The sequence below is a fragment of the Musca domestica genome, unplaced genomic scaffold (genome assembly GCF_030504385.1).
Source record: "Musca domestica strain aabys unplaced genomic scaffold, Musca_domestica.polishedcontigs.V.1.1 171, whole genome shotgun sequence".
Taxonomy (NCBI): Eukaryota; Metazoa; Arthropoda; class Insecta; order Diptera; family Muscidae; genus Musca; species Musca domestica.
The window spans coordinates 148621-176304 of NW_026712231.1; the positions used below are offsets into that span (position 1 = coordinate 148621).

The 27684-nt window shown below is 34.6% G+C and overlaps 2 protein-coding genes across 2 annotated transcripts in view; both read right to left on the reverse strand.

Annotated features, from left to right (window-relative positions):
* Window positions 1-12114: 12114 nt before the first annotated feature.
* The window catches only part of LOC131801784 (DNA-binding protein D-ETS-3-like), a 61380-nt gene continuing 45810 nt past the window's right edge, over window positions 12115-27684 (reverse strand). Inside the window, exons 6-7 of the mRNA XM_059120727.1 lie at window positions 20794-21002; window positions 12115-12809 (exon numbers count right to left, since the gene is read on the reverse strand). Coding sequence (XP_058976710.1) covers window positions 12676-12809; window positions 20794-21002 — 343 coding nt within the window. The 3' untranslated portion in view covers window positions 12115-12675. The remainder of the gene's footprint in view (window positions 12810-20793; window positions 21003-27684) is intronic.
* Window positions 12127-12606, reverse strand: LOC131801774 (uncharacterized). The gene has a single exon (XM_059120715.1). It carries the CDS (start codon window positions 12604-12606, stop codon window positions 12127-12129), a length of 480 nt encoding a protein of 159 aa, XP_058976698.1.

The window sequence follows — 27684 nt, forward strand, 5'->3', positions numbered from 1 at the left end:
CAAGACGAACTGTAGATAGTCTCCTCAGCATGGAAGACTTTGAAAAGACACGCCCTTCCTATGTACAGAAGTCCTGTTAAGGATCTTCTTTGTGCAGTTGGTAGGACCTGTTGAGGGTAGTCTATATATAGAAAATTATAGGAGATTTTTTCCCGCATAGGAAGCCTTCTATACCTGGAAGGGACCTATAGAAAGCCTCTTATATAAAGACGACCTGTAGTAAGTCTCCTCTGTATCGAAGACTTTGAGAAGACATGCTCTTCCTATATAAATAAGTCCTGTTGAGATTCTTCTTTGTGCAGTTGGGAGGATCTGTTGAGGGTGGTCTATGTATAGACGATTATAGAAGATGTTCCCTGCATAGGAAGCCTTCTATACCTGGAAGGGGCCTATAGAAAGCCTCTTGTATAAAGGAATGGAAGTCTTTAAAAGGACACACTCTTCCTATGTACAGAAGTCCTGGTAAAGACCTTTTTGTGTAGCGGGGAGGACATGTTGAGGGTAGTCTATGTGTAGAAGATTTTCCCTGCATAAGAAGCCTTCTATACCTGGAAGGGACCTATAGAAAGCCTCTCATGTAAAGACGATCTGCAGAAAGTCTCATCTGCATGGAAGACTTTGAAAAGACACGCTCTTCCAATGTACAGAAGTCCTGCTAAGGACCTTCTTTGTGTAGCGGGGAAGACCAGTTAAGGGTAGTCCATGTATAGAAGATTTTCCGTATATAGGAAGTCTTCTATATCTAGAAGAACAGTTTTAGGAATTTCTTTGAATGAGAGACGTGTTGAAGGTCTTCTACGATAAAAGTATCCTAAATATAAACCAGTAAAGAAAGTCTTAAAGTCGGGCGGGGCCGACTTTATGATACCCTACACCACATCGCTAATTTAGTAGAGCTCCACATAACAATTAAAAGTTTTTATGGGAGAATTCAATCACACACGCTATGATTATAATTTAAAGTTGAAAGGACTAAATATGCCAAAGCATTTGTATCTTTAAAATTCGGACTTGTATTGCCCATTTGATATATATGGGAGCTATATCCAATTCTGAACCGATCTCGATAAAATTTGGCAAAGATATTTCTGAGCTGTATTTGATATATTTCCCTGAATATCGTTGTTACGGAGTGCATATTACGGCTGTGGGTAACAAATATAACAAATCGGATGAACAATATATATGGGAGCTATAGCTAAAACTAAGGCGATCTTCACCAAATTTGACATACTAGCTTCTAGACTCAATTCGGTCGTAAGTACCATTTGGGCAAAAATTAAAAGTTTGGTGCACAATAAAAAATAAATCGAGCGAAGTTATATATGGGAGTTATATCCAAATCCGAACCGATCTCGATAAAATTTAGCAAAGATATTTCTGAGATGTATTTGATATATTTCCCCAAGTATTGTTGTTACAGAGTACATATTACGGCTGCGGAGGCGAAAATTTTCAAAAGTGTGGAATTGTGGTGAGGGGATGTTCCCTCATCTATTCACATAACTTCATGATGTGAATTTTCAAAACACCGGTATGCGTTTTATATTTTTAGTTCAACGTTCATAAACAGGATTTTTTGTACTATTATAATATAATAATAATTTTGTCGCACCTTTCCTTCCATAATAAAATTTTATTTACAATTTTATTTTAATTTTTTGGAACCATATAAAATAAATTTCAATCGAAAATCGCATAAACTAATCATTTACTTTATGTTGATGTGACATTTCAAACTAATTTCGATTTGAATAAGCTACTGAAAAAATACCATACATACGCATAACGATCAAATACGAAATATTTTAGAAAAATAAGCAACGTTGATTGCTCTTCTTATGCGGAACAAGTTTGATGATAAAAAATTAGCGCAATAAGAAAACATGAATGACTTGGTTAATTAATAAAGCTAATCGCTTATTTAAGACGACACACAGCATTTGATGATAAAAAGCGATTTTATGTTTTGAAAAAAAAAAAAATAAATGAAACAAAATAAAAAATAATAATGAATATAGAGATTACACTATGCAAAAAAATATACTTTTTAATTCCATTCGGCAATTATTGAAAAATGAGCTCAGGGTAAAGCCATTGAAATTCCAAAAAGTGCAAGAACTTACACCGCAATAGAAGGAAAATAGACTCAAAACAGCTAAAGAGTTGCTTCGCTTGGCCGAATGTGGTGAACTGCCGAATTTGGTTTTCTCCGATGAGAAAACATTCGTTTTCCAGCAGTTTGTAAACAAAGAAAATGATGGTGTTTACTTGCCAAAGATGTCAGCTGAAAATGTGCCCATTCGTTTAGCCACCAGAACTCAAGCGCCGGCCATGGAGATGGTGTAGACCGCCATAACAGCCGATGGTCGCTCTCCGCTCATATTAATCGGAATAAATGACGAATACTATTGAAAATATTCTGAAGTAAATCAATAAAGAGATCTGTTTGCTATTTTTTCCAAATTATAGTAAAAAACTCCCTTCCAGCGAAATTGTAACCATTTTCGTATCCAAAGTCACAAAATATTCCTTTCAAACTCCTTCCCTCCACAATAAAACATTTAAATTTAGATCTTCCCAAAAATGTTATTTTTTTATTGTTTTTTTGTTTTTTCTTTATTATTTTTGTTAAAGACTTAACTAATCTAAAAATCGAGTTTTTTTTCATTGGTTTATGTGTTTTTTTATTTTCCTTGGTTTTGGGGGGAGGAGGGTTTCTCTTCTTAATTTTTTTCATTTGTATTTTACACACAGACAAGATTAAAAATATATTACATGAATTCTTATAACTAATATTAGATTTTTTTGTTTGAAAAAAAAAAAAAAATCCTTAATAATTACATACATTTATTATATAAATTTATTTAGATTTGTATCTTTGTTTTTTTTTTTATTTCATTAAATTACATTACATTTGTAAACATTCAAATTACATTGAGATATATTTTGAGAAAATTTTTCGATTTCTATTTAAAATGTAACTGATGCCAATGTAGATCATTGTTTTCTGGTGTGTGTGGATGTGGAAAGGAATAAGGGGTGAGGCAGAAAGAAGGGGGATATAATGTTTATATTTTACAACAATGTTAAAATCTAAAAGACATATTATTTGTCAATGAGAAAAAAGTTCTATATTTAAAAATCAAGCTATAATTAAGAAGGATTTGAGTAGTAAAGCCTTTTTTGTAACTGTATAACAATATATGGAAATTATTATGTGTGCTGCATACTTTTAGGCGACTTGTTGAAACAGCTCTTCAGATATATGCTAGTATTCCACTAATTCTTAATAGGAAAGTGCTTACCAATTTTACGGGTTATGATTACAAAACTGTTAAAAAATTAAAAGAAATTCAAAAATCCTGAAGCACTAAAATCATAGAAGGCGATTTGCTTGAAACTTAGCCCAATATAATATTTTGATCAGGCGTAGATCTTCCTTAAAATGACCAATATCGATTCACTTTTTCTCGAGATACTCCACGATACTTTATTAAAGTTAAAAATTTCATTATCCACTGAAAAATTGAAAATTTCTATATTCTGGGATCTCCCGCACAAATAGTAAAGTACAGAGTGAGATAAAAAACTGCAACAAAGTCAAACGCCATAATTTTTACATTTTTTTTTTAATTTTATTGAGTGAAAGCAAAAAATGTCGGAAATAGCATCTTTTAGAATAAGTTTAGATTTGTTCGAATTGCTACCTTTGGTACGAATTATGGCCTTTAAACTACCAATGAAACGGTCACACGCTGCCCGAATGTTGCTCTGCGGCCCATTCTCGGCGAAGCGCTTGCTTGAGGTGATCGCCACTTTAGCATTTTTTAGTGCCAACCTTGCTTTTCCAAAATATCCGGAGTTTTTGGTGGCCATTGTGCGCTGAAATGAAGCGAGGAACCTCACTCTTGAGTGGCGCGTGCTGAGTGCGATGGTGCTGAGTTGGTGCCTGTTGGAATGTCCAAGGTCTGCGGCAAAAATGTTTGCTTGCCCAAGGCTTTAATACACCCTCCAGAATATTTTCGCGATAATATTCGGCATTTATTCTGCCTTGAATTCTAGTGGCCAACCGAAGGTGCACATTTTCAGCTGACCTCTTTGGAAAGTAAACACGATCATTTTGTTCGCTTTCAAATTTCTGGACAACGAATGTTTTCTCATCGGAGAAAACCAAATTCGGCAGTTCACCACTTTCGGCCAGCTGTCGGGCTTAGAAATGAAAAATTTTTCATCTCATCCTGTATTATTCGAATTGGTAGTCCCACGCGAAATTCCAAGACGATTGGTCTATAAATGTCGAATCAGGACATTTTTCTGTTCAGGACATTTTTCCTGACCTAAACCCCATCTCCATGCAAAATTTCGTGAGTATCGGGTAATAATCGCAACATGTAGCGTCATTACAATTTAACATGAACAGAATGACAGACGGACGGACAGATATACAGAGCTAGATCGACTCAGCTCGGCGAGGAAAGAAGATCCATATATAACATCGTATGTCTTGGACCAATATTTCTAGGTGTTATATAATTTTTGGTCCCCAAACACATAGTGTTGTAGGGTATAAATAACTTTAAACAAGTAAAAAACAGTAAGTCCGGTAGGGCCGATCTTTGAATACTCTCCACCATTTGGTAATTTTCAAAAAAAAAAAAAAAAATGAAATCCGTTCCTAAAAATACGGAATATAGCAGTTATATTGGGATCTGTACGAAGACATTGGGCTACTTACAATATTCAAATACGAAACATGAAAAAAATCCGGTGAACAATGTAGCTGAAATCATCAAAATACCGAATATAGGGATGTACCATTATATGGGGGCCATACGAAGACCTGGACCAGCATAGACAATTTTCCCTCGCAGGCTGTAGTATTTATTAGGAACTTCAAATACGAAATTTCAAAAAATTTCTGTGAATATTGTACCTAAAATCGTCAAAATACGGAATATATAGAGGTTCTGATATATGAGGCCTGTACGAAGACCTGGATATGCATGGAAAATTTTCTGTCATAGTCTGAAGTTCCCCTTACGAACTCTAAATACGAAATTTGAAACAATTCCGGTGAATAATGTCACTTAAATGAAAATACCGTAAATAGGGAGGTACCATTATATGGGAGCTATACCAAAACGTGGACCTACATGAACCATTTTCAATACCAAAAGTCCTGCAGACGTTATACACATTTGCGCAAAATTTTATCAACCTACTTCACTTCGTTCGGAAGCTAGAGTGATTGCTACTTTGCAAAACGCCGATACACGTGTCTCCTGACTCTAACATCAGCTGGCATAACTTCACTTAAAAAATCTAGAAGCGAAATCAAATCTTTTTGGCTTCGGTGTGGAAACAATAGTTTTAAATCGAAACTTTAAAAAGTCTGTTTTTTTTTTGGTTGGAGGCAAAAGTCTAAGCGTTTTAACTCGACTTTTTCTCTTGAAGGCGACTTTTGCTATCATTAAATAATTGTATTTCCAAAGTAATATCATTTTATTTATTTAACATCAAATTGTTTTTCATTTTATTATAATTTGTATCATATTTTAGGTTTTTTCTTCTTGGAAAGAGTCATATTTTCGTGAATACATTGTAATAAATAATTCAATTTCAAAACAAAAAATAAACAAAAATAAATATTACAATCAATAAACAATGTTCTTCGGTACAGATATTTTTAAATTTTAAAATGAATATGGAAAATTTCCAAATTTTGCTTAAAATTACATACTTAAATACTAGATTGATTTAAATATTAAAACTTTTTTCTCATCGAATTTTTATTCTCATTATGTTTTAATGTTAAATTTAAAATTTACTTATATCGTGTATATATATTTTTTGTTTTGTTTTTTATTTTGCATCCATTAAATAAATTTGTTTTGTATTTGATAAACTGTACATTTCACTATCACAGTCATCCAGTTTAAGATAAAATTCCATTTAATTTAAACTGTCAAGAAAAGAGACGTCAAACGCAGCTCACCACAAAATTTACAAAGGCAATGCCCGAAGGCATTGCCATTCTAGTTAGGGAGAGAGAGGGAGAGAGTTGAAGTATTTCATTTGTCTCTTTTGAGATAATATTAAAATTTAATTAAGAGATATTTATTTTGTTTTTGTTTTAAGGGGAAATTATTGCTACAAATACACGTTGTTATTATTATATATGTTTAAAAAAAATCGTCTATATATTAAATATTAATTACCATTTTTTCTTTTGTTTTTTTTATAAATACATACATTCAAGTGGATATTTACAGAGAGAGCGTCATTTTACAAAAGTAATGGAATATTAACTTTATTTTTCTTCTTTTTTGTTGTTTGAAATACTATTAAATACTATTATTAACTAGAGCTAAAAATTGTTTATATTTTAGTTTTTGTTTTTATTTATTAATTATTTTTTAATTATTATTTTTTTGTTTCAATCAGTTAAAAACAACATTTATGACTAGAAGAGAGTGTGAAAGTTAGAGAGACTTTAATTTTGGTATTCTCTATGATTATTATTTTTTTTTTGTTTTTGTTTGTGGAGGTTAGGGTGGTTCCAAAGAAAATTGGTTAAAATGGTTTCTTGGACAAGCAACAAAACAACAAGGAACTATCAACGGATAACAAAACAAAAAAAAAAACACACAAAAAATATTATGGAAAAAACACAGCCAATGAAAAAAGAAGAAACATGTATCGGCGTTTTAAATGTTTAAAGAGCCAAGTAACCAAAAGAGGGGGGGACAAGTTTGTGGTGGATTGTTTTAAAATATTTTTTCAAGGGCCAATAAAGATATTTAAAACTAGCTGTCGTGAATTTAAGAAGAAATATTTTTTTCAAGGTTCTTCTGGTTTAAAATCCAAGCAAAAAAAGAAAATTCTGAAGGAATTTCTGGATTCTTACAAAAATATTTTTTTAAAAATTTTAAAAAATTATTATTTTTTAAATGATTTAAAGAATAGCAGTCCTAGATCAAAGAATGTTTTTTTTTAAAGATTTTCAGACTAACAGTCCCGGGATTTTTTAGACTAGCTCTCTTTGATTAACGAAAGAAGACATTTTCCCAAAGATTACTCTTTTTAATATTTCGTTTTCCAAGATCGTGAATGGTGACTTTTTTTTTTTTTGAAACATTTTTTCAAGGACCAAGAATGGTTTTTGAAGCTAGCTGTCCTAAATTAAAAACAAATATATTTTTTTTCAAGGATCTCCTTAAAAAAAAATATTTTCTCTAGGATGTCCTGTATTCTTAATATTTTCTCAATAGTTAAAAAAATACTTTTTATCCTGGGATTTTTAAGACTAGCAGTCCTGGATACAAAAATATTTTCCCGGATTTTCTAACTGACAGTCCTGGCATTTTTAAGACTAGCCGCCCTTGATTTATAATTTTTTTTTTTTCAAAGATCTCCAGGTTTAAAAAAAAAATATTTTCTCAAGGATGACCTGTATTCTTAACAAATATTTTCTTAAAAATTAAAAAAAAAATTCAAACGATTTTATGATTTCAGACACAGTCCTGGGATTTTTAAGACCAGATGTCCTTGATTTACGAAAAAAAACTTTTAAGGATCTCCTGGTTTAAAAACAAAAAAATATTTCCTCAAGGATGTCTTGCATTTTTTGAAAAAATATTTTCTCAAAATTTAAAAAAAAAATATTTCTTTTTCAAGGATTTTAGGACTAGCTTTCTGGGTTTTTAAGAATAGCTATCCTTGGTTTAAAACCCATATTTTATCAAGGACTTCCAGTATTAAAGAAAAATAATTTCTCAAGGATGTCCTGGATCATTAAAACATATTTCTCTCTAATTTAAAAAATATTGTTTTCAAGGATTTTGAGACCAGCAGTTCTAGAATAAAAAATATTTTCAAGGATTTTCAGATAATAGTCCTGGGATTTTGTAGTCTAGCTGTACTTGATTTACAAAAAAATCATGGATCTCCTGGTTTAAAAACAAAAAAAAAAAATCCTCCAGGATGTTATGGATTCTTAAAATATATTTTTCCAAAAATTTATAAAAATAGTTTTTTAAGAATTCTAAAACTAGCAGTTCTGGATTTTTTTAGGAATAGCTGTCCTTGATTTATAACAAAAATATATATTTGATCAAGGATTTCCGGGTTTAAAGAAAAATATTTTCTCAAGAATGTCCTGGATCCATAAAAGTTATTTTCTCACTAATTTTAAAGTATATTCTTTCAAGGATTTTAAGACCCTGGCATTTTAAGACTAACCGTCCTTGATTTACAAAAAAATAATTTTTAGAACAGTGTGGCTTGTTTGTTCGGGATACCGTAGTATTTTGTTGTGCAAAATGGTCAGGCTTATCCCTTTATTGTTGTTTTTATAAAAACAACGTTGTTATTAGTGGAGAACGATGGTAATGTTTACCAGGGGGTAGGCAGGGAATACTAGGTTTCGGAAAGAGCCACCAATCCTCATCAGTTTCCTTGTTTTTTGTCTGGGATATTCTCCCCAAAGTTATTTAAAAATAACTTCTATGACAAAGCATAACAAGTGGAGAAAGATGAAAATGTTTTAAGTGCGGTTTAAGATTTAGAAGACTTTCCAAGAGAATTTTAGTTTTATTTAATCTTTGGTTCCTCTTCTATTGAGCTACGATCTCGTCACTTGGGTAAAAAATGCTTTTGTCAGAAGTTATTTTAAATAACTTCTGGGGAGAATATCCCAGACAAAAAACAAGGGAACTGATGAGGATTGGTGGCTCTTTCCGAAACCTAGGTATTCCCTGCCTTACCCCCTGGTAAACATTACCATCGTTCTCCACTAATAAACAAACGTTGTTTTTATAAAAACAACAATAAAGGGATAAGCCTGACCATTTTGCAACAACAAAATACTACGGTATCCCGAACAACAAGCCACACTGTTCTATTTATAGACAAGGCACGGTCGACGAAGGGGTTTGTGTTGTAACAGACAAAACCAACTTACATGGTTATGCTACTTCGTTCAGGCTGAACGAAAGCATAACAAGTGGAGAAAGATGAAAATGTTTATAAGTGCGGTTGTAAGATTTAGAAGACTTTCCAAGAGAATTTTAGTTTTATTTAATTCTTTGGTTCCTCTTCTATTGAGCTTACGATCTCGTCACTTGGGTAAAAAATGCTTTTTGTCATAGAAGTTATTTTTAAAATAACTTCTGGGGAGAATATCCCAGACAAAAAACAAGGGAACTGATGAGGATTGGTGGCTCTTTCCGAAACCTAGGTATTCCCTGCCTTACCCCCTGGTAAACATTACCATCGTTCTCCACTAATAAACAAACGTTGTTTTTATAAAAACAACAATAAAGGGATAAGCCTGACCATTTTGCAACAACAAAATACTACGGTATCCCGAACAAACAAGCCACACTGTTCTATTTATAGACAAGGCACGGTCGACGAAGGGGTTTGTGTTGTAACAGACAAAACCAACTTACATGGTTATGCTACTTCGTTCAGGCTGAACGAAAGCATAACAAGTGGAGAAAGATGAAAATGTTTATAAGTGCGGTTGTAAGATTTAGAAGACTTTCCAAGAGAATTTTAGTTTTATTTAATTCTTTGGTTCCTCTTCTATTGAGCTTACGATCTCGTCACTTGGGTAAAAAATGCTTTTTGTCATAGAAGTTATTTTTAAAATAACTTCTGGGGAGAATATCCCAGACAAAAAACAAGGGAACTGATGAGGATTGGTGGCTCTTTCCGAAACCTAGGTATTCCCTGCCTTACCCCCTGGTAAACATTACCATCGTTCTCCACTAATAAACAAACGTTGTTTTTATAAAAACAACAATAAAGGGATAAGCCTGACCATTTTGCAACAACAAAATACTACGGTATCCCGAACAAACAAGCCACACTGTTCTATTTATAGACAAGGCACGGTCGACGAAGGGGTTTGTGTTGTAACAGACAAAACCAACTTACATGGTTATGCTACTTCGTTCAGGCTGAACGAAAGCATAACAAGTGGAGAAAGATGAAAATGTTTATAAGTGCGGTTGTAAGATTTAGAAGACTTTCCAAGAGAATTTTAGTTTTATTTAATTCTTTGGTTCCTCTTCTATTGAGCTTACGATCTCGTCACTTGGGTAAAAAATGCTTTTTGTCATAGAAGTTATTTTTAAAATAACTTCTGGGGAGAATATCCCAGACAAAAAACAAGGGAACTGATGAGGATTGGTGGCTCTTTCCGAAACCTAGGTATTCCCTGCCTTACCCCCTGGTAAACATTACCATCGTTCTCCACTAATAAACAAACGTTGTTTTTATAAAAACAACAATAAAGGGATAAGCCTGACCATTTTGCAACAACAAAATACTACGGTATCCCGAACAAACAAGCCACACTGTTCTATTTATAGACAAGGCACGGTCGACGAAGGGGTTTGTGTTGTAACAGACAAAACCAACTTACATGGTTATGCTACTTCGTTCAGGCTGAACGAAAGCATAACAAGTGGAGAAAGATGAAAATGTTTATAAGTGCGGTTGTAAGATTTAGAAGACTTTCCAAGAGAATTTTAGTTTTATTTAATTCTTTGGTTCCTCTTCTATTGAGCTTACGATCTCGTCACTTGGGTAAAAATGCTTTTTGTCATAGAAGTTATTTTTAAAATAACTTCTGGGGAGAATATCCCAGACAAAAAACAAGGGAACTGATGAGGATTGGTGGCTCTTTCCGAAACCTAGGTATTCCCTGCCTTACCCCCTGGTAAACATTACCATCGTTCTCCACTAATAAACAAACGTTGTTTTTATAAAAACAACAATAAAGGGATAAGCCTGACCATTTTGCAACAATAAAAATATTTTTTTTAAGGATCTCCTGGTTTAAAAACAAAAAATACTGCCTCAAGGATGTCCTGGATTCTTAAAACATATTTTTTCAAAAATTTAAAAAAATATATATTTTTAAAGGATTTTAAGACTAAAATATTTTTTCAAGGATCTCCTGGTTTAAAAACAAAAAATATTTTCTCAAGGATATCCTGGATTCTTGAAAGATATTTTCTCAAAAATTCTAATTTTTTTAAAGACTAGCATTCCTAGATTAAAAATTATTTCTCAGGATTTTCTTTGATTAAAAAAAAGTATTTTATCAAGGATCTCCTGGTTAAAAAAATATTTTCTCAAGGATATCCTGGGTAAAAGATATTTTCTCAATTACTTCAATTTTGTTTTCAAGGATATTAAGACTTGCAGTCCTAGATTAAAAAAAATATTTTTTAGGGATTTTCAATCCTGGCAATTTTAAGACTAGCCATCCTTGATTTAGAAAAAAAATATTTTTTTCAAGGATCTCCAGGTTTAAGAAAAATATTTACTTGGGGATATTCTGGATTCTTAAAAGATTTATTTTCAAAAATTTAAAAAAAATATTTTTTTCAAGGATTTTAAGACTGGCATTCCTTGATTTACAAAAAAATTAAGGCTCTCCTGGTTTAAAGAAAAATATTTTCTCAAGGATATTTTAGATTCTTAAAAGAAATTTCCTCAATAATTTAAAAAAAATATTTTTTCAAGGATTTTAAGACTAACATTCCTGGTTTTAAAAATAAAACAGGGCTAGCAGTCCTGGATTAAAAAAAACATTTTTTTAAGAATTTTCAGTCCTAGATAAACATACATATTATCCAATTGAACCATTTTGGACCCACTTTTCTTTGGACTAACCCAAATGGGGAGGATTTATGTTTTCTTTTATAGACAAGTAATAACCTTTATCGTCCATCCGCTTGAACTTATTTATAACAACATTTAAAAATTCGTTAGTATTTTCATATTTTGGAGGGGAATTGTTTTTTTTTCGGAACGGTAAGAGAGAGGATTTTTGATGGGGGTGAGGAGGGGCTCCTCTTACATTTTTTCTGGGGGTATGTACGTTATTTCTGTTACTGTTGCTGTTGGTGGTCTCGTTCAATATGGTTGTTCACCTTTAATGTGCCTGTAAAATGTTGGCGCCTCTGGAAACGGAGGACTGTATGTGGTGGGTGTCAGTGGTTCGATTGCATTAATTACCGCCGCCGCTGCTGCCGTTGTCGTCGAACGCCCATCGCCGACATTGTTGGCGCCGCTCAAGCTCAGACCGTAGTCAGCCATATGTTATCATTTGAGTATTGTCGTCAGACCCGAATTCATCAGACGATTACCCACAACGAGCGAGTTCAAATTACTGCCACCCACCCCGACACCGACGCCAACACCCAGGGCCCCAAATCCACTGCCCGCTCCCACACCCATGCCATGCGAATGGCTGGTCGTTAGAGAGGCTGCTGTTGCTATATTCAGATGGTTGCCATTGATGAGACTGTTGCTGCCACCGCTGTTGCTGCTGTTGCTTAGACTGAGGCTATTGTGGTTCAAACTACTGCCCGTTTGGAGGGCACTATTCAAGCCGCCAACAACACCGCCGACACCGCTGCCACCGCCGCCGACGCCACTGCTCGAGTTGTTGATTAGACCGCTCGACATATTGGTGCTGGAACTAACCGCCGACTGGAGATTGTGTAGGGTGGCAGCATTAATGGCTGCCGCCGCAGCACTCGATGTTGTTCCAGCTGTTGTACCGACGCCACTTGAATGCATTGAATGTGCCCCACTGCTACCAGCGATGGCGTTGCTCTCATATTAGAAGCCACCACCGGACGATGATGGTCATGCGTAGTGGGGATATGAGCTCAGATGGGGAGCAACGTGGGAGGGTGTTACATGGCCCATCGAATGGGGTTGATACAAATTCGAGTGATTACCCCAGTTACCCCAGGAGGCGGCCGACGGGAAGATGGAAGCTAAAAATAGATGGAGATGGAGAGACGAAATTAGTAAATGATAAAGTTATAATGAAAAAATATTGAAAATATTCGAAATAAAAATAAGGATAGGTTTTGAAAGCCTACAAACATGCAATGTTGACAACGTTTTGAAAAAATATTTAAATATAAAAACGAGCACAAGGGCTATTCGATGAAATGGATTCTTTAAGATTTCCTTAAAGAGTACAAATATGTCATCGAGAATTTTTTGATTTTGTTTTAAAATTTTGAAATTTTTTAATTTTATTTAATTAACAATTTTTAAGGATTTCATTTGAAAAAAAAAAGAGCCACAAAAGGGAGTTTCTGAGAGCAAATAGGATAGTAGTTTTTAAGGACTCAAGGTCAATTAAAAGAGAATTTCTAAGAATATTTTTCGAGTACAAAAGGAGTATTTTTATAGACTCAAGGATCATTGAAAATGTAATTTTAAGAATATTTTTTTATAAAAATAAATTTTTTTAAATGGGTTAGAGAAAAATAATATCGATATTTTCTCAAGGATATCCTGGGTTCTTGAAAGATATTTTCTCAAAAATTTAAATTTTTTTTAAGACTAGCAGTTCTAAATTGAAAATTATTTCTCAGGATTTTCTTTGATTTAAAAAAAAAATATTTTATCAAGGATCTCCTGGTTAAAAGAAAAATTTTCTTAAGGATATCCTGGATAAAAGATATTTTCTCAATTACTTAATTTTTTTAAGGATTTTAAGACTTGCAGTCCTAGATTAAAAAAATATTTTTTAGGGATTTTCAATCCTGGCAATTTTAAGACTAGTCGTCCTTGATTTACAAAAAAATATTTTTCCAAGTATCTCCTGGATTCTTAAAAGATATTTAATTTAAAAAAAAAAACATATTTTTTCAAGGATTTTAAGACTAACGGTCCTTGATTTAGAATAAATAAAATTTCAAGAATCTCCTGGTTTAAAAACAAGAAATATTTTCTCTAGGATATCCTGGATTCTTAAAAGATATTTAATTAAAAAAAATATTTTTCAGGATTTTCAGACTAACAGTCCTGGCATTTTTAAGACTATCTGTCTTTAATATAAAAAAACGTATTTTATCAAGGATCCCCTGTTTAAAAAAATATATCGATTTTTTAAGAAAATATGTTTGAAACCAAAATATGTGAATTTTTAAGAATATTTTTCAGGGACATTTAAGGACCGTCGTATTTAAAAAAATCATGGCTCAAATAATCAAAAAAAAAAAAACACTTATTATTTAAATGTTTTCCAAGTACCCAATGATCAATAACAAACCTGGATTTTTAAAGAATAAATATTATTTAAACTACCAGGTTATCCCAGGTGGGTTTTTAAGAGACGTACGGATCAAAAAACGTCTATTTTCCAAAATATAAATTCAATTACTTTTAGGACAATAAACTTCGATTTCAGGATATTTTGAAGAACAAACAGATGAAAAATTGTAGACAATTTTGTAAGAAATTTTTAAGATTTTTTTCAGGACCAAAAGTAGATTTTTTATGGTATTTTTCTAGACCTAACAGAACAGCAACGCATATTTTTTTAAAGGATTTGTCTAGACCTTACCTATTAAAAATATTGAGTTTGTGACGCATTTTTTTTTTTTTTTTCAAAATAAGTTTGTTCTAGACCGAACAGACGAAAACCCCAGATTATTTAAGAAATTGTTAATAAATTGATAAGTTTGAAAATTCTACATTTTCTTCTAAGAATTAGTTTCAAGGACTTTTCTATTCAGGGATGATTTTAGGATTTGATTGGAATGGCATTAAAGCCTAAGAATATTACGATTTTGTTGGAAGAACTGGATTTTGTATAGGAACCTTAAAGGACCCCTGAAACCGACAATTACCATATTTTTAAAAGATAGTTTGTAGGTCCATAACACCAATAATTATGTATTTAAGGACATATTTGAAGGACCCCTGAAAATTTAGAATTTTGTAAAGAATTTTTTTAAAAAACCCTGAACACCAAGCACTCCGGATTGAATAAATTTATGAATTTTCTTAGAATTTTTAAACCAAAAATCATGGATTTTTTAAAGAAATTTTAAAGGATCTTTTAAACAAATTTTTTAAGGACCTTCAGGAGCTTTCATTATGAATTTTCCAAGAACAATCTTGAAGTTTAACCATTTTTAAAGAACTTTTAATACCAAAATTTTATGATTTTTTTAAATAATTTTTTAAGGAACAAGCTTGGATCCTTTAGGGACTTTTTGTAAGAAGTCTCAAAGGGTACTTAAAAAACGACAAATTCCTCATTTTTATTCGATCCATTTAGGTCATTACAAAATTCTAAATAATCTGCAAATCCTTTAAGAATTTAGATTTTCTTTACAAATACTGGATTTTTAAAGTAGTATCCCAGGACACTCAACATCTTAATCAAGGAGTTAATTTAAATTTTTGACGTAGAAACTTTGAAACAAATAATCCTGGATTCATTAATAATGTTCTGAATGAATTTCTGAAGATTTTTTTGAGGGACATTAAGAATTTTCGAAGAGAAGTCCTTAAATTTATTTGAATGACCTTTGAGACCAGTAGTCAGCGAATTAAAATGAATATTGGAACGATTTTTTAAATATTTTTTAAAGGATCCATACGACCAACCCCAACCCCAAAGTCAGGTGTGAAGATAGAATATATCGGTCCACTCCTTCTGGTACTTTCCCCACAAAGGGTCAAAATTTTGAATATACATGAAGCTCATAAAACGCAAAATTTGTATGCGATTCCATTTAGACTTGACACATATCTATATTTCTATCAACAGAAGAACTGTTATAAATGTCATAAAGATCGGACCATTACTTCTTGTACTTCCCCCACAAAGGGTCAACATTTTCAATAACCAAAACGATCCTAAAATCCAAAATTAACATTTGGTTCTATTCATATTTCACATATACCATTATTTCTACTAACAGCAGATCTGCAGTGAAGATGGGATGCGATCGGTCCACTCCTTCTTGCACCTTTCCGACAAAGGGTGAACATTTTTGAATAATTTCTTCCAACACAAGATCTTATGTAACGATGGTAGATTTCGACCCACCCATTCTGATACCTCCCCCACGAAGGGTCACAATTTTCAAAGAGCCCTTGAAACCGGAAATTATGACCTTTTTCATAACGAAGTAATCGTGAAATATTTTTGAAGGAGCTTTAGAATCAACCTCCATTGATTATAATTTGTTAAAGTCCTTTGGAGGAAACCATTGTGGATTTTCTTTGACGAAACTGTTGCGGATTTGAAGGATTCACCTGGACTTAAGAACCTATCAAAGCAATTTTGAGGACGCTTAGTAACAATATTAATGAGAAGCAATGAAACGAAGGACGTTTTAACGAATTGTTTTTTTTTTTTTTTTCAAAGAATTTTAGAACTAATTTTCAAAATATCTAATATTTCTTTATTTTTTCAAAGGACTTAATAGACTTGCAATGGTGAATTTTCAAGTAAAATTTAATAAAGTTTCAACGAATTTTTATACGGAATTTAAAATATATTTAGGGTTTTATGTTTTGTTGAGGACCTGTGAGGTCAATATTAGTGAAGTTTTTAGGATATAATTCAAAGAAATTAAGAATCAAGTTTGAGGCTAAAAATTGTGGGAATCTTTGTAGAGATTAGCTATCGAGGTTTTTCAAAATATAAATGAAAAATATTTCAACGAATTTATGAACGACATTTAAAAAATATAGCCATGTTCCATATTACGAAGTGTTTACAGGTATCCTTAATCCTTATAACTTTTGGAAAGGACCTTAAAAGCCAATAATCGTGGATTTTTGCCTATTTTTTACTTTTTCAATTTCTTTAAGACTTGTTCATGCTAATGACCTTTAAGGCCAATATTTGCGGATATTCGGTTTTTTTAAGAATTCCTGATGCCTTTCACAATTTTTTTAAGAGCTTCATGAAATCTCCAACCATTTTTGTTTGAACATCCTTAAAATTGATTATTTAATAATAATTTTGAAGGACCTTCCAGGTCAGTAGTTGTGATTTTAATTGCATTTTTTAAAGGATTTTAAGGCCATCAATTCTTTTAACGATTTTTTGTTTGAAGGACCATTAAGACAAGACATTGTGGATTTTGTTGTCAATTGTTTTAGGGTATATTTAAGGGTTGATTATCACCCTTAAATATCCTCTAAAAGAATTGACAACTAAATTCGCAATGTGTAGTGTTAAGGTTTTTTTTGGATGGCCTTAAAAATTCTTAACAAAAATTTCATTGAAAATCACAACTACTAACCTGGAAGGTTTTTCAAAATTATAACTAAAAATAAATTTTTAAAGGTGTTTAAAATGCACACGGTTGGCAAATTCATGAATTTTGCTTTTACATCTCATTAAAAAATTCACGAAAACTCAAAGAAAAATTAAAAAAAAAAAAAATAGCGAAATTGTTCTAAATATTCTTCAAAATTTTTCTGAAAATTTATTAAAGAAAATTATAATATAACACGGCCCTTATGACAAACAATGTTGAAAATTTCTTTTTTTAAAATTTTATAATTTTTTTCTATTTTTTTTTTATAAAGAACTTTTAATACCAATATCTAACAATTTTTCTGTTACCAAGACCCGTTTTCATTCCGCTCCAAATAATCCCCAAAAAATTATTGCGCTTAGTTCCTCATGACTCCACAATGTCTGCCGGAACCCAATCATCCAATAAATTAGCTAATTAGTAGCCAATTCAATCACTCAGACAATACACCCCCATAATTTAAAACCAAACTCTGTTTGTTTATATTTCAAGATTTGGAATTCACGTTTTTTAGTGATTTTTTTTTTTTTTTTTTTTTTTGAAATGTTAGTTGATCGAACAACGATCGAAACGATAGCAAAAAAATGGCTCATAAATCTAGCCATAAATTATAACCAGTTTATGGTGCGCGAATGGCACAATAAAACCGCACAAAACAGAGACACAAGGTAGCTATAAAACATAAATACGAATTAAATATTTATTTTTATATTAGCATAAAATTTTGAAATTTTGAAAATTTTGTTTGAATATGATCTAATAAGATGGGTGACAAATTTGTAAAAAAAAACAAATAAAGACAATGTTGAAATAATGACCAGGAGCTGTAAATCAAAATTTAAATTTACAAATAAATTTTTAATTTACAAACATCAACTTGGATTGATAATCGGAATCTAAGGCACTTAGCAATGTCTAAGGTGGATTTCAGGGAATTTTCGGAATAAATTTTCCCACAAGATTTTTTCAGAATTTCAAAGAATATTTTCAAATGCAAAATTTACTGCTGTGGAATTTTTGAGAATATCTCTTAAGGTCAAAGTGCTCAATGGTCATAAACTTATCTCGATTTATGTTAAATTATTAGGCCATCAAATTCGATTTTTTTTTAAGATTTTATTGTCAAGGACTCTCACAACATTGTACAACATTGGCAATTATTTTCAACGAATCTGAGTTCCTCGGAAATCGATTTTTATGGTTTCATAAAATGAAATATTTTGGAATAATGACCAGTAGCTGTAAATCAAAATTTAAAATTAAATATAAATTTTGAATTTATTAACATCAATTTGGATTGATGATGGAAATCTAAGGCCAGACCAGAAGCTGTAAATCAAAATTTAAAAATAAATTTTGAATTTACTAACATCAACTTGGATTGATAATGGGAATCTAAGGAGCTTAGCAATGTCTAAGGTGGATTTCAGGGGAATCATGGGAATCTAAGGAGCTTAACTATGTCTAAGGTGGATTTCAGGGAATTTTTGGAATAAATTTTACCACAAAATTTTTTCAGAATATCAAAGAATTTTTTCAAATGCAATCGTATACAGCCGTGGAATTTTTGAGAATATTTCTTAAGGTCAAACTGCTCAATTGTTATGAACTTATCCCGATTATGAATGAATAATTATTAAATTTTATTATTTAATGAAAATGTGATTTTTTTGAGATTTTATTGTCGAGACTGAGAATTTATTGTCGAAGCAGAGTTGAGGTTTTGGAATAATTTTTAAGGAACCTGAGTTCTTCGGAAATCGATTTTCATGGTTTCATAAAATACTTTGAAATAAACGCTAGTTCTCAAAGTGCCTCTCACATAATTGACAAAAATTAAAGCATACTTTTAGGCCCCTTACAGCTAGAGCTTCAATAGAGCAATGGGGGAATTTCCAATTTTTATTAGGGTAAATTTATATATACAGGGTGAGATGAAAAAACTGCAACCAAAAAACCAACAGCCGATGGTCGCTCTCCGTTCGTATTAATCGACCGTGGCATCAGAATAAATGCCGAAATTATCGATAAAAAAATAAAAAAAAAAATAAAACAAACTTCAGACTGCCATCATTTTTAAGCCACTTGTCCGACAGCTGTTAAAATTATTCCAGTGACAGCTCATTATATTCTTTACAAGCGTACAAAAATATTTTGGTGAGAATTTTCCAGAAAAAAAGTTATTCGGAATTCAAGCGTGATAGTATGATTTCTTTATATTTGGCTGGAATCCCGCAAGTGGCTATCGTTGGAGCACTCCAGCATTTAAATGTGAATAAATCTTTTGTGTCTCGTACCATCGCTGGTTACCGTGATACTGGTAGCGTAGCCCGACGTCAAGGAAGTGGACGGAAGAAAACAGCAACATCAGCAGAAATGGTTCGAAAAGTAAAGAAGCGACTTGATCCAAACCCACGTCGCTGTGGCCGCAAAATGGCTCGTGAGCTGAACATATCACAATATTCCATTCGGCAAATATTGAAAAATTAGCTCGGCGTAAAGCCATTGAAATTCCAAAAAGTGCATGAACCTACACCCCGAACAGAAAGAAAATAGACTCAAAAGAGCTAAAGAGTTGCATCGCTTGGCCGAAAGTGGTGAACAGCCGAATTTGGTTTTCTCCGATGAGAAAACATTCGTTGTCTAGCAGTTTGTAAACAAACAAAATTATCGCGTTTACTTGCCAAACAGGTCAGCTGAAAATATGCACCTTCGGTAGGTTGGCCACCAGAACTCAAGCGCCGGCCATGGTGATGGTGTGGGCCGCCATATCAGCCGATAGTCGCTCTCCGCTCGTATTAATCGACTGTGGTATCAGAATAAATGTCAAATATTATCGCGAAAAAAAATTCTGGAGGGTATATTAAAGCCTTGGGCACGCAAATGACCTTCGACATTCCAACAGGACTCAGCACCATTGCACTCAGCACGCGCCACCACAGAAATGGTTACAAAATGAGGTTCCTCGCTTCATTTCCAGCGCACAATGGCCACCAAAATCTCCGGATACCAATCCGTTGGACTATGGTGTCTGGAGTATTTTGGAAAGCAAGGGTGGCACTAAAAAATAACAAAGTGTCGATCACCTCAAGCAAGTGCTTCGCCGGGAATGGGCCAAAACACCGCAGAGCAACATTCGGACAGCGTGTGACGGTTCCATTGGCCATTTGAAGACCATAATTCGTGCCAATTCGAACAAAGCGCAGAACTTGGATATTCCAGCAGTACTCAGCACCATCGCACTCAGCACACGCCACCCAAGAATGGTTACAAAATGAGGTTCCTCGTTTCTATTCCAGCGCACAATTGCCACTAAAATCTCCGGATACCAATCCGTTGGACTATTGTGTCTGGAGTATTTTGGAAAGCAAGGTTGGCACTAAAAAATACCAAAGTGTCGATCACAACAAGCAAGCGCTTCTCCGTGAATGGGCCAAAATACCGCTGAGCAACATTCGGGCAGTGTGTGACGGTCTCATTGGCCGTTTGAGGGCCATAATTTGTGCTGAAGGTTACCAGTTCGAACAAATCTAAACTTATTCTAAAATTTGATGCTATTTCCGACATTTTTTGCTTTCATTTAATAAAATTTTAAAAAAAAAGTCTAAAAATGTTGGCATTTGATTTTGTTGCAGTTTTTATCTCACCCTGTATATATATATTGTTCTCATCTTACCTGATGACGATGTCATTCCATGATGCGGACTCATAAACGAGCTCAATTTGGCGCTATGATGATATGGTGTCATAAATAAATCACTTTGATATTTATAGGTGGGATCGCTGGCCGCCGGCTGGGTGGCGGCGGCAAGTCCTTGAAAATCAAATTTATAGGCATAACGTTTGCCATGGACCTTGGTCATAATGTTTTTGTCGTAATAGTATCTGGAAGAGAGAGAGAGAGAGGAAAAATTACAATTAAAATCTCAACACATTACAAGATAATACATCAAATCAACATCTCCCCAGGGAGGGAAGAGGGAAATTGAGACCCCCCCTCCCCTCTCGACACTTTGTCTTTATTGTTTACACTTCCCACACTTTACACCAAACACATTTCGCAACCATTATTCTAAATTCTATGGTCGACAGCCACTGTTTGTTTGTTGGCAAATAAAAATGAAATGTTTGCCAGGGCCAAGAAAATCAAATGTCTGTCATTTTAAATAAAGAAAAACAAAACTTCCTTGGTACCTCCCCCCAGCCCGGGCATAAAACAACCCAGACATCTTTAACTTATTCTGCAAAAGTTCTCATCTCCTCTCATCATTCCCCTCCCCCCAAATTCTCCTCCTCATTCATTACTTTTAATACAACTCCACGTTTGCTATGGCCATTCGTGTAATGCAATTAAATCAGCCCATAAATCTTAAATAAATATACGGCCAGTGTCCTTTTTTTGTGTCCGAAATTTACTGTGAGCGTAACCTTTGTGGTAAATTAGGGAGGATTTTTCCACTGTTCCAAAATGGCATGCATTAATTTTAGCCCCATAGTTAAGACATGAAACTGAATTTGGAATAAAAATTAAACAGCGCTCACTTTATGACCTTAGCCTTCATCAGAAGCATAATTAGCGTCAGATTATAATTATGGCTTGAATGAATTTGGAAGAAGCGAAAAAAAAAACTTCCTTTTCACAAATCATTCACAGAGGTTATGGTTATTAAAAGTCGCTTAAATTACTCCTGACGGGCAATTCTTGGCTAGGAAATAAGAGAGTGATTTTGATAAGACTGAGGTAGGAGGAAACACAAGGACGTAGAAGAATAGGAGGGCTTTAAGTGTCATAGAACACTTGCAGGACTTTCCATGGAAGTCCTCCTGGAGCTCTTCTAGTGTCCTTAGAAGACTTGGAGGTCTTCCAGTTTCCTTAGAAGATTTGGAGGATTTCTAGTGACCTTAGAATACCAGGAAGTCATCTCGAGTCCTTAGAAGACATGAGTGTCTTCTAGTGTTCTAAGAAGACGTGGAGATCGTCTAGAGTCCTTAGAATACCGGGAGGTATTTTAGTGTACACTAAAAGCCTGGAAGACTTCCAGGGTCCTTGGAAGATCTGGTTGTTTTCTAGCATCCTTAAAATATCTGGAGGTGTTCTAGTCTCCTTGGAAGACCTGAAGGACTTCTAGTGTCATTGGAAAAAGGAGGCCTTCTAGTCTCCATAGAAGACCTGATGATGTTCTAGAGTCCTGGAGGTCTTCTAGTGTCTAAGAAGACTTGGTGTCCATAGAAAACCTGGAGGTATCCTAACTTCCATTGAAGACCTGGAGGTATTTTTGTTTCACTTTATGACCTAGAGGTATTTTAGTGTCCTTAGAAGGTCTTCTAGTTTTAATAGATGTCCTGGATATCTTCTAGTTTTCATAGAAGACGCGGAGGTCTTCTAGAATCTTTAGAAGACTTGGATGTATTCAAGTTTCCTAAGAAGAATTGGAGGTCTTCTTATGTCTAGACTTAGGGGTCTTCTGGTGTCCCTAGAAGACCTGGAGCTCTTCTAGTGTCATAATAAAACCTGAAGGTCCTTAGAAGATCTGGAAGTCTTCTTGTATCCTTAGAAGACCTGGAGGCTTTCTAGTGTCCTTAGAAAATCTGGAGGCTTTCTAGTGTCCGTTGAAGATCTGGAGGTCTTCTTATTGCCTTAGATCTGGAAGTCTTCTGGAGTCCATGGAAGCCATGGAAGTCTTATAGTCTCCTTAGAAGACCTAAAGGTCTTCTAATGTCCTGAGATAACATAGAGGTCTTCTAGTGTCCTGGAAGTCTTCTGGAGTCCATTGAAGCCATGGAAGTCTTATGGTGTCCTTAGAAGACCTGGAGGTCTTCTAATGTCCTGAGATAACATAGAGGTCTTCTAGTGTCCTGAGAAAATATGAAAAGTTTTCAGTTTCTTAAAAGAACTGGAGGTATTTTAGTGTCCTTCAACGACCTTAGTGTCCTTAGAAGACCTGGAGATCTTTCAGTGTCCTTGAAAGAACTGGAAGTCTTCTATTGTCCTCAGAAGACCTAGAGGTCTTCCGGTTACCTAAGAAGACTTAGAGGTCTTCTAGTGTCCTTAGAAGAAGTAGGGAGAAATCTAGTTTCCCAAGAAGACCTAGATTTCTTCTAGTGTCCTTAAAAGGCCTGGGGGTCTTCTAGTGTCCTTTAAAGACAATCTTGTTGTGCCCTTGAGGTCCTGGAGGTCTTTAAGTGTCCTTCAAGGACGTTGGGGTTTCCGAGTTTTCCTAGAAAACCTGCAGGTCTTTGAAGACCTGAAGGTATTTTAGTGTCCTTAGAAGACCTGGAGGTCTTCTGGTATTCATAAAAGACCTGATGGTGTCCAAGTGTCCTTAGAAGCCCTGGTGTCGTAAGAAGAGATTGAAGTGTTCTGATGGGCTTAAGAGACCTGTGGGGTCATCTCATGACCTTAAAGGACCTGGAGGTCTTCTAGTGTCCTTAGAAAACCCAGAGTACTTCTAGTATCCTTAAAAGATCTAGAGGTCTTCTCCTGTCCTGAAGTTTTCTAGTCTCCAATTAAAGCGAATAAAGTTGAGCTTTCTTAAAATATAATCCTTCAAAATATTAAACATGTCCCAAATCCTCTCGGCTGTCCACTACAAAAATAAGGATTGCTTTCAGGCACTATTTGCCAATACTATCCCTGGATATTTACACATTCAATCAGTAGCAGAAATTCGAAAATAAAAACCCTTTTTTGGAAATCAAAACAACAAACAAAGACATCGCCACCATCATCGTCATTGACATCATCAATCCGAGGCAATCAGCCAGTGATTGTCTTCCCTATTTGGTAAATGAATGGCAAAGGCAGAATAGTCCTTTATAAATGGGAAACAATTGGTAAACATAACCTCAAAAAAACATCAGAACTCAACAGATTTCTACAGTAGCACTTTGAGTATGTGGGGAGAGGGAGGGAGGGAGAAAAAAAGGATTAAAGCAAGCCATTTATTTGACACATACAAGTGTCCATCATCATCAATACCATCAACACCATCAACACCAATCATCCAAATAACACATATGTCCTATGTGGAGATTCATGCATGTTTGCCCACCCAATACAAATACAAACAAGGACCGAAATAAAAGTAAATGAAGCATTAAAGGATTTATGTTTGGTGTTGATGCCGATGACGATGACGATGAAGATGCTGCTGTCAATACAGAGAAAAGGATTGAGTGTGTGGGAGGAGGGGTTGCTAAAAGAGCAATGCTTTTATATCTTAAATTCCCCACAAACAACAACAGGATAACAATTCCTTTGATCTCTCCATCTCTCCCTCCCCTCATACCATTTAAATCGTTCGTTTTCGTTTTTCTTTCAAAGTAAACTGCATTAACACCGTAATTTTGCAAGTGTTGTTAAAATATTTTACCGAGACAACAACTTCAAACAAAAATTGGCATCTCCTCGTCGCGTCGTCGCCCCTTTTGGGCGATGGCAATTTACATGGTTGATTGGTATCCTTTTCGTGAATGTGTCTTTGAATTGTTTTATTTTTGCAAAGGATATAAGCAAATAAGAAGATAACAACAAGAACAAGGATAAGCCTCTGTTCAATTTGACAATTTAGCTTATTTGCGTATTGACAAAGATGTTGTCAAATTGATAAAAAAAAGAGAGACTTTTAACAGGTTACAAGGACGAGTGCAAATGACAGACAAGTAACGAAGAGAAGATGGGGTAATTGAGGGAGAAAAAAAAATAAAATGTTGCAGATTTCTCTTCGCGAACGGGAATTTTAAGGATTTTTCGTGCATAAGGATCATATCTTTCATATCTAAACGAGGAGTTCTTAAGGACATTTGTCAAAGCATAAGAAATTTAAGGACTAAGACCCATTAAAGGACCAATAAATTTTTAATCATTTTTAAAGAAACGACCATGAAAAGTATATCTCCAAGCCTTCTATGGGCGATATAAGACCTCCAGGTCCCCTAACGACAGTAAAAGACCTTCAGGTCTTCTAAGGACAATAGAAGACTTCCAGGTCTTCTAAGGACCGTAGAAGACCTCCTGGTCTTCTAAGGACCGTAGAAGACCTCCAGGTCTTCTAAGGACCGTAGAAGACCTCCAGGTCTTATAAGGACTGTAGAAGACCTCCAGGTCTTCTAAAAACGGTAGAAGACCTCCAGGTCTTCTAAGGACAGTAGAAGACCTCCAGTTCTTCTATAGACAATAGAAGACCTCCAGTTCTTCTATAGACAATAGAAGACCTCCAGTTCTTCTATAGACAATAGAAGACCTCCAGTTCTTCTATACACAATAGAAGACCTCCAGGTCTTCTATGGACAGTAGAAGACCTCCAGGTCTTCTATGGACAGTAGAAGACCTCCGGATCTTATATAGACAATAGAAGACTTCCAGGTCTTCTATAGGCAATAGAAGACCTCCAGGTCTTCTATAGGCAATAGAAGACCTCCAGACCTCAAGGTCTTCTATGGACTATAGGAGACCTCCAGGTTTCCTATGGCCAATAGGAGACCTCCAGGTCTTCTATAGCCAATAGGAGACCTCCAGGTCTCCTATGGCCAATAGGAGACCTTCAGGTCTTCTATAGCCAATAGGAGACCTCCAGGCCTTCTATGGACAGTAGAAGACCTCCAGGTCTTCTATGGACAGTAGAAGACCTCCAGGTCTTCTATGGACAGTAGAAGACCTCCGGATCTTCTATAGACAATAGAAGACTTCCAGGTCTTTTATAGACAATAGAAGGCTTCTAGGTCTTCTATAGGCAATAGAAGACCTCCAGGTCTTCTATAGGCAATAGAAGACCTCCAGGTATTCTATAGGCAATAGAAGACCTCCAGGTCTTCTATAGGCAATAGAAGACCTCCAGGTCTTCTATAGGCAATAGAAGACCTCCAGGTCTTCTATAGACAGTAGAAGACCTACAGGTCTTGGATGGAAGACATCCAGGTCTTCTACAGGCAATAGAAGACCTCCAGGTCTTCTATAGGCAATAGAAGACCTCCAGGTCTTCTATAGACAATAGAGACCTCCAGGTCTTCTATAGACAATGGAAGACCTCCAGGTCTTCTTTAGACAATAGAAGACCTCCTGGTCTCCTATGGCCTCTATAGACAAATGAATGGGCTTTATAAGATTTTCAAAGTGATTTTTTTAATACATTTTGTTTGCTTGATTTTGAGATTGCCACACTCCCATCCCTAGCATCATGTGCATGAAATATGACTTTGCTTAGCGTCATCAATATTTTTGCAAGAACATACAACTAATTCATTATCCTCCAAAGGAAACTGCGGTAGTTTTGTGATTGGCATAACAAGTGCATGCAGCGGGCAATTGAACCCTCCATTGCCCCTGCCCTCGTTTTTCTGCCTCATTTTCATTAGCTCTAATAGTTCAGCAGGTCATCAAGGGAGATGTGATCTAACGATAAAAATCCTAGCACATGTTTAAGGCCAAATAATTGAATCCATTGATTAGTCGTCTGCATCATTGATTGATTATTATCTTGGCGAAGTAAAAGAGGAAAATTCTATGATTTTTTATGGAAAAATCAAAGAAAATTGCCCAAAAATTGAGAAGGCTGACAAAAAAAAATAGGAAATCGTTTTCGATTTAAAGATTGGCCAAATGTTGTGACTTTAATACCAACTTTTTTTGGATAGGAAAGCTGTGGCCATCAGACATCATGTGTCACATGGCATGAGGGGTAGAGAGGGGTGGGGGAGAATGTTTGTTTTCCTCACTGGCCTAATGATAACAAATGTTCTGCCCTGTCTCACAACATGTGTGTGGAAGGTTGGATGGTTGAATAAGAGAAAGGTTGGCCGTTTTGTTTTTTTGGGGTGGCAGCTTCTTTTGTATTGCCGTATAGAAATCGAATTAAGCCCACTGCTGAGTTTACTCCTGGCGCTACTGCCTTTGGAATTAGAATTGAAATTGTAATAAAATTGGAAATGTAATGAAATTTGCCAGAACTGATGTCAAACGAAGAAGAATAATAATGCGACCATAAATGACAATTTGAGCCGAGTCGAGATTGTTTGCTCAGGGGTTAGGAGGGGGGTCAAATGATGTTTACCTTAACATGATTGTAATTGATTTGTACAATATTTTGCAGCAGCAATGTTTACCACCCACTGTGCCAACTCAACACTCAATTAATATTTAAATTGAAATAAGTTTTGGAAAAAATTCGCACTTTGTATTTTATCCACAACCATAAAAATTGCAATGCGGAACCTTTAACGGCCAACACTTTCTTTGGAAATTTGATTTTTTTTTTGATATTTTCGGTTCGCTGTGTTGCACATCAGAACAAAAGTTCGCAGAAGTCTGATGGAGATGGAAATCATTGCAAAAAAAAAAAACTCGGACGACCCTCAATGATGAATGGCACCGAAATATGGATCTCGTGCCATGCCATGGCATGGTGAGGCATGGCAAAAAAAATCAGATGCAAGATTTTATTTCGTTAACGTCAGAGGTAGTAGAAACAGAAGCAGCAGCAGTAGTAGTAGTAGTGCGAGATGTTGGCGGTCACTTCCGGTCCAAATGAATGCCTGAATTGCCACAATTCACAAGAGCGAATGACAAACG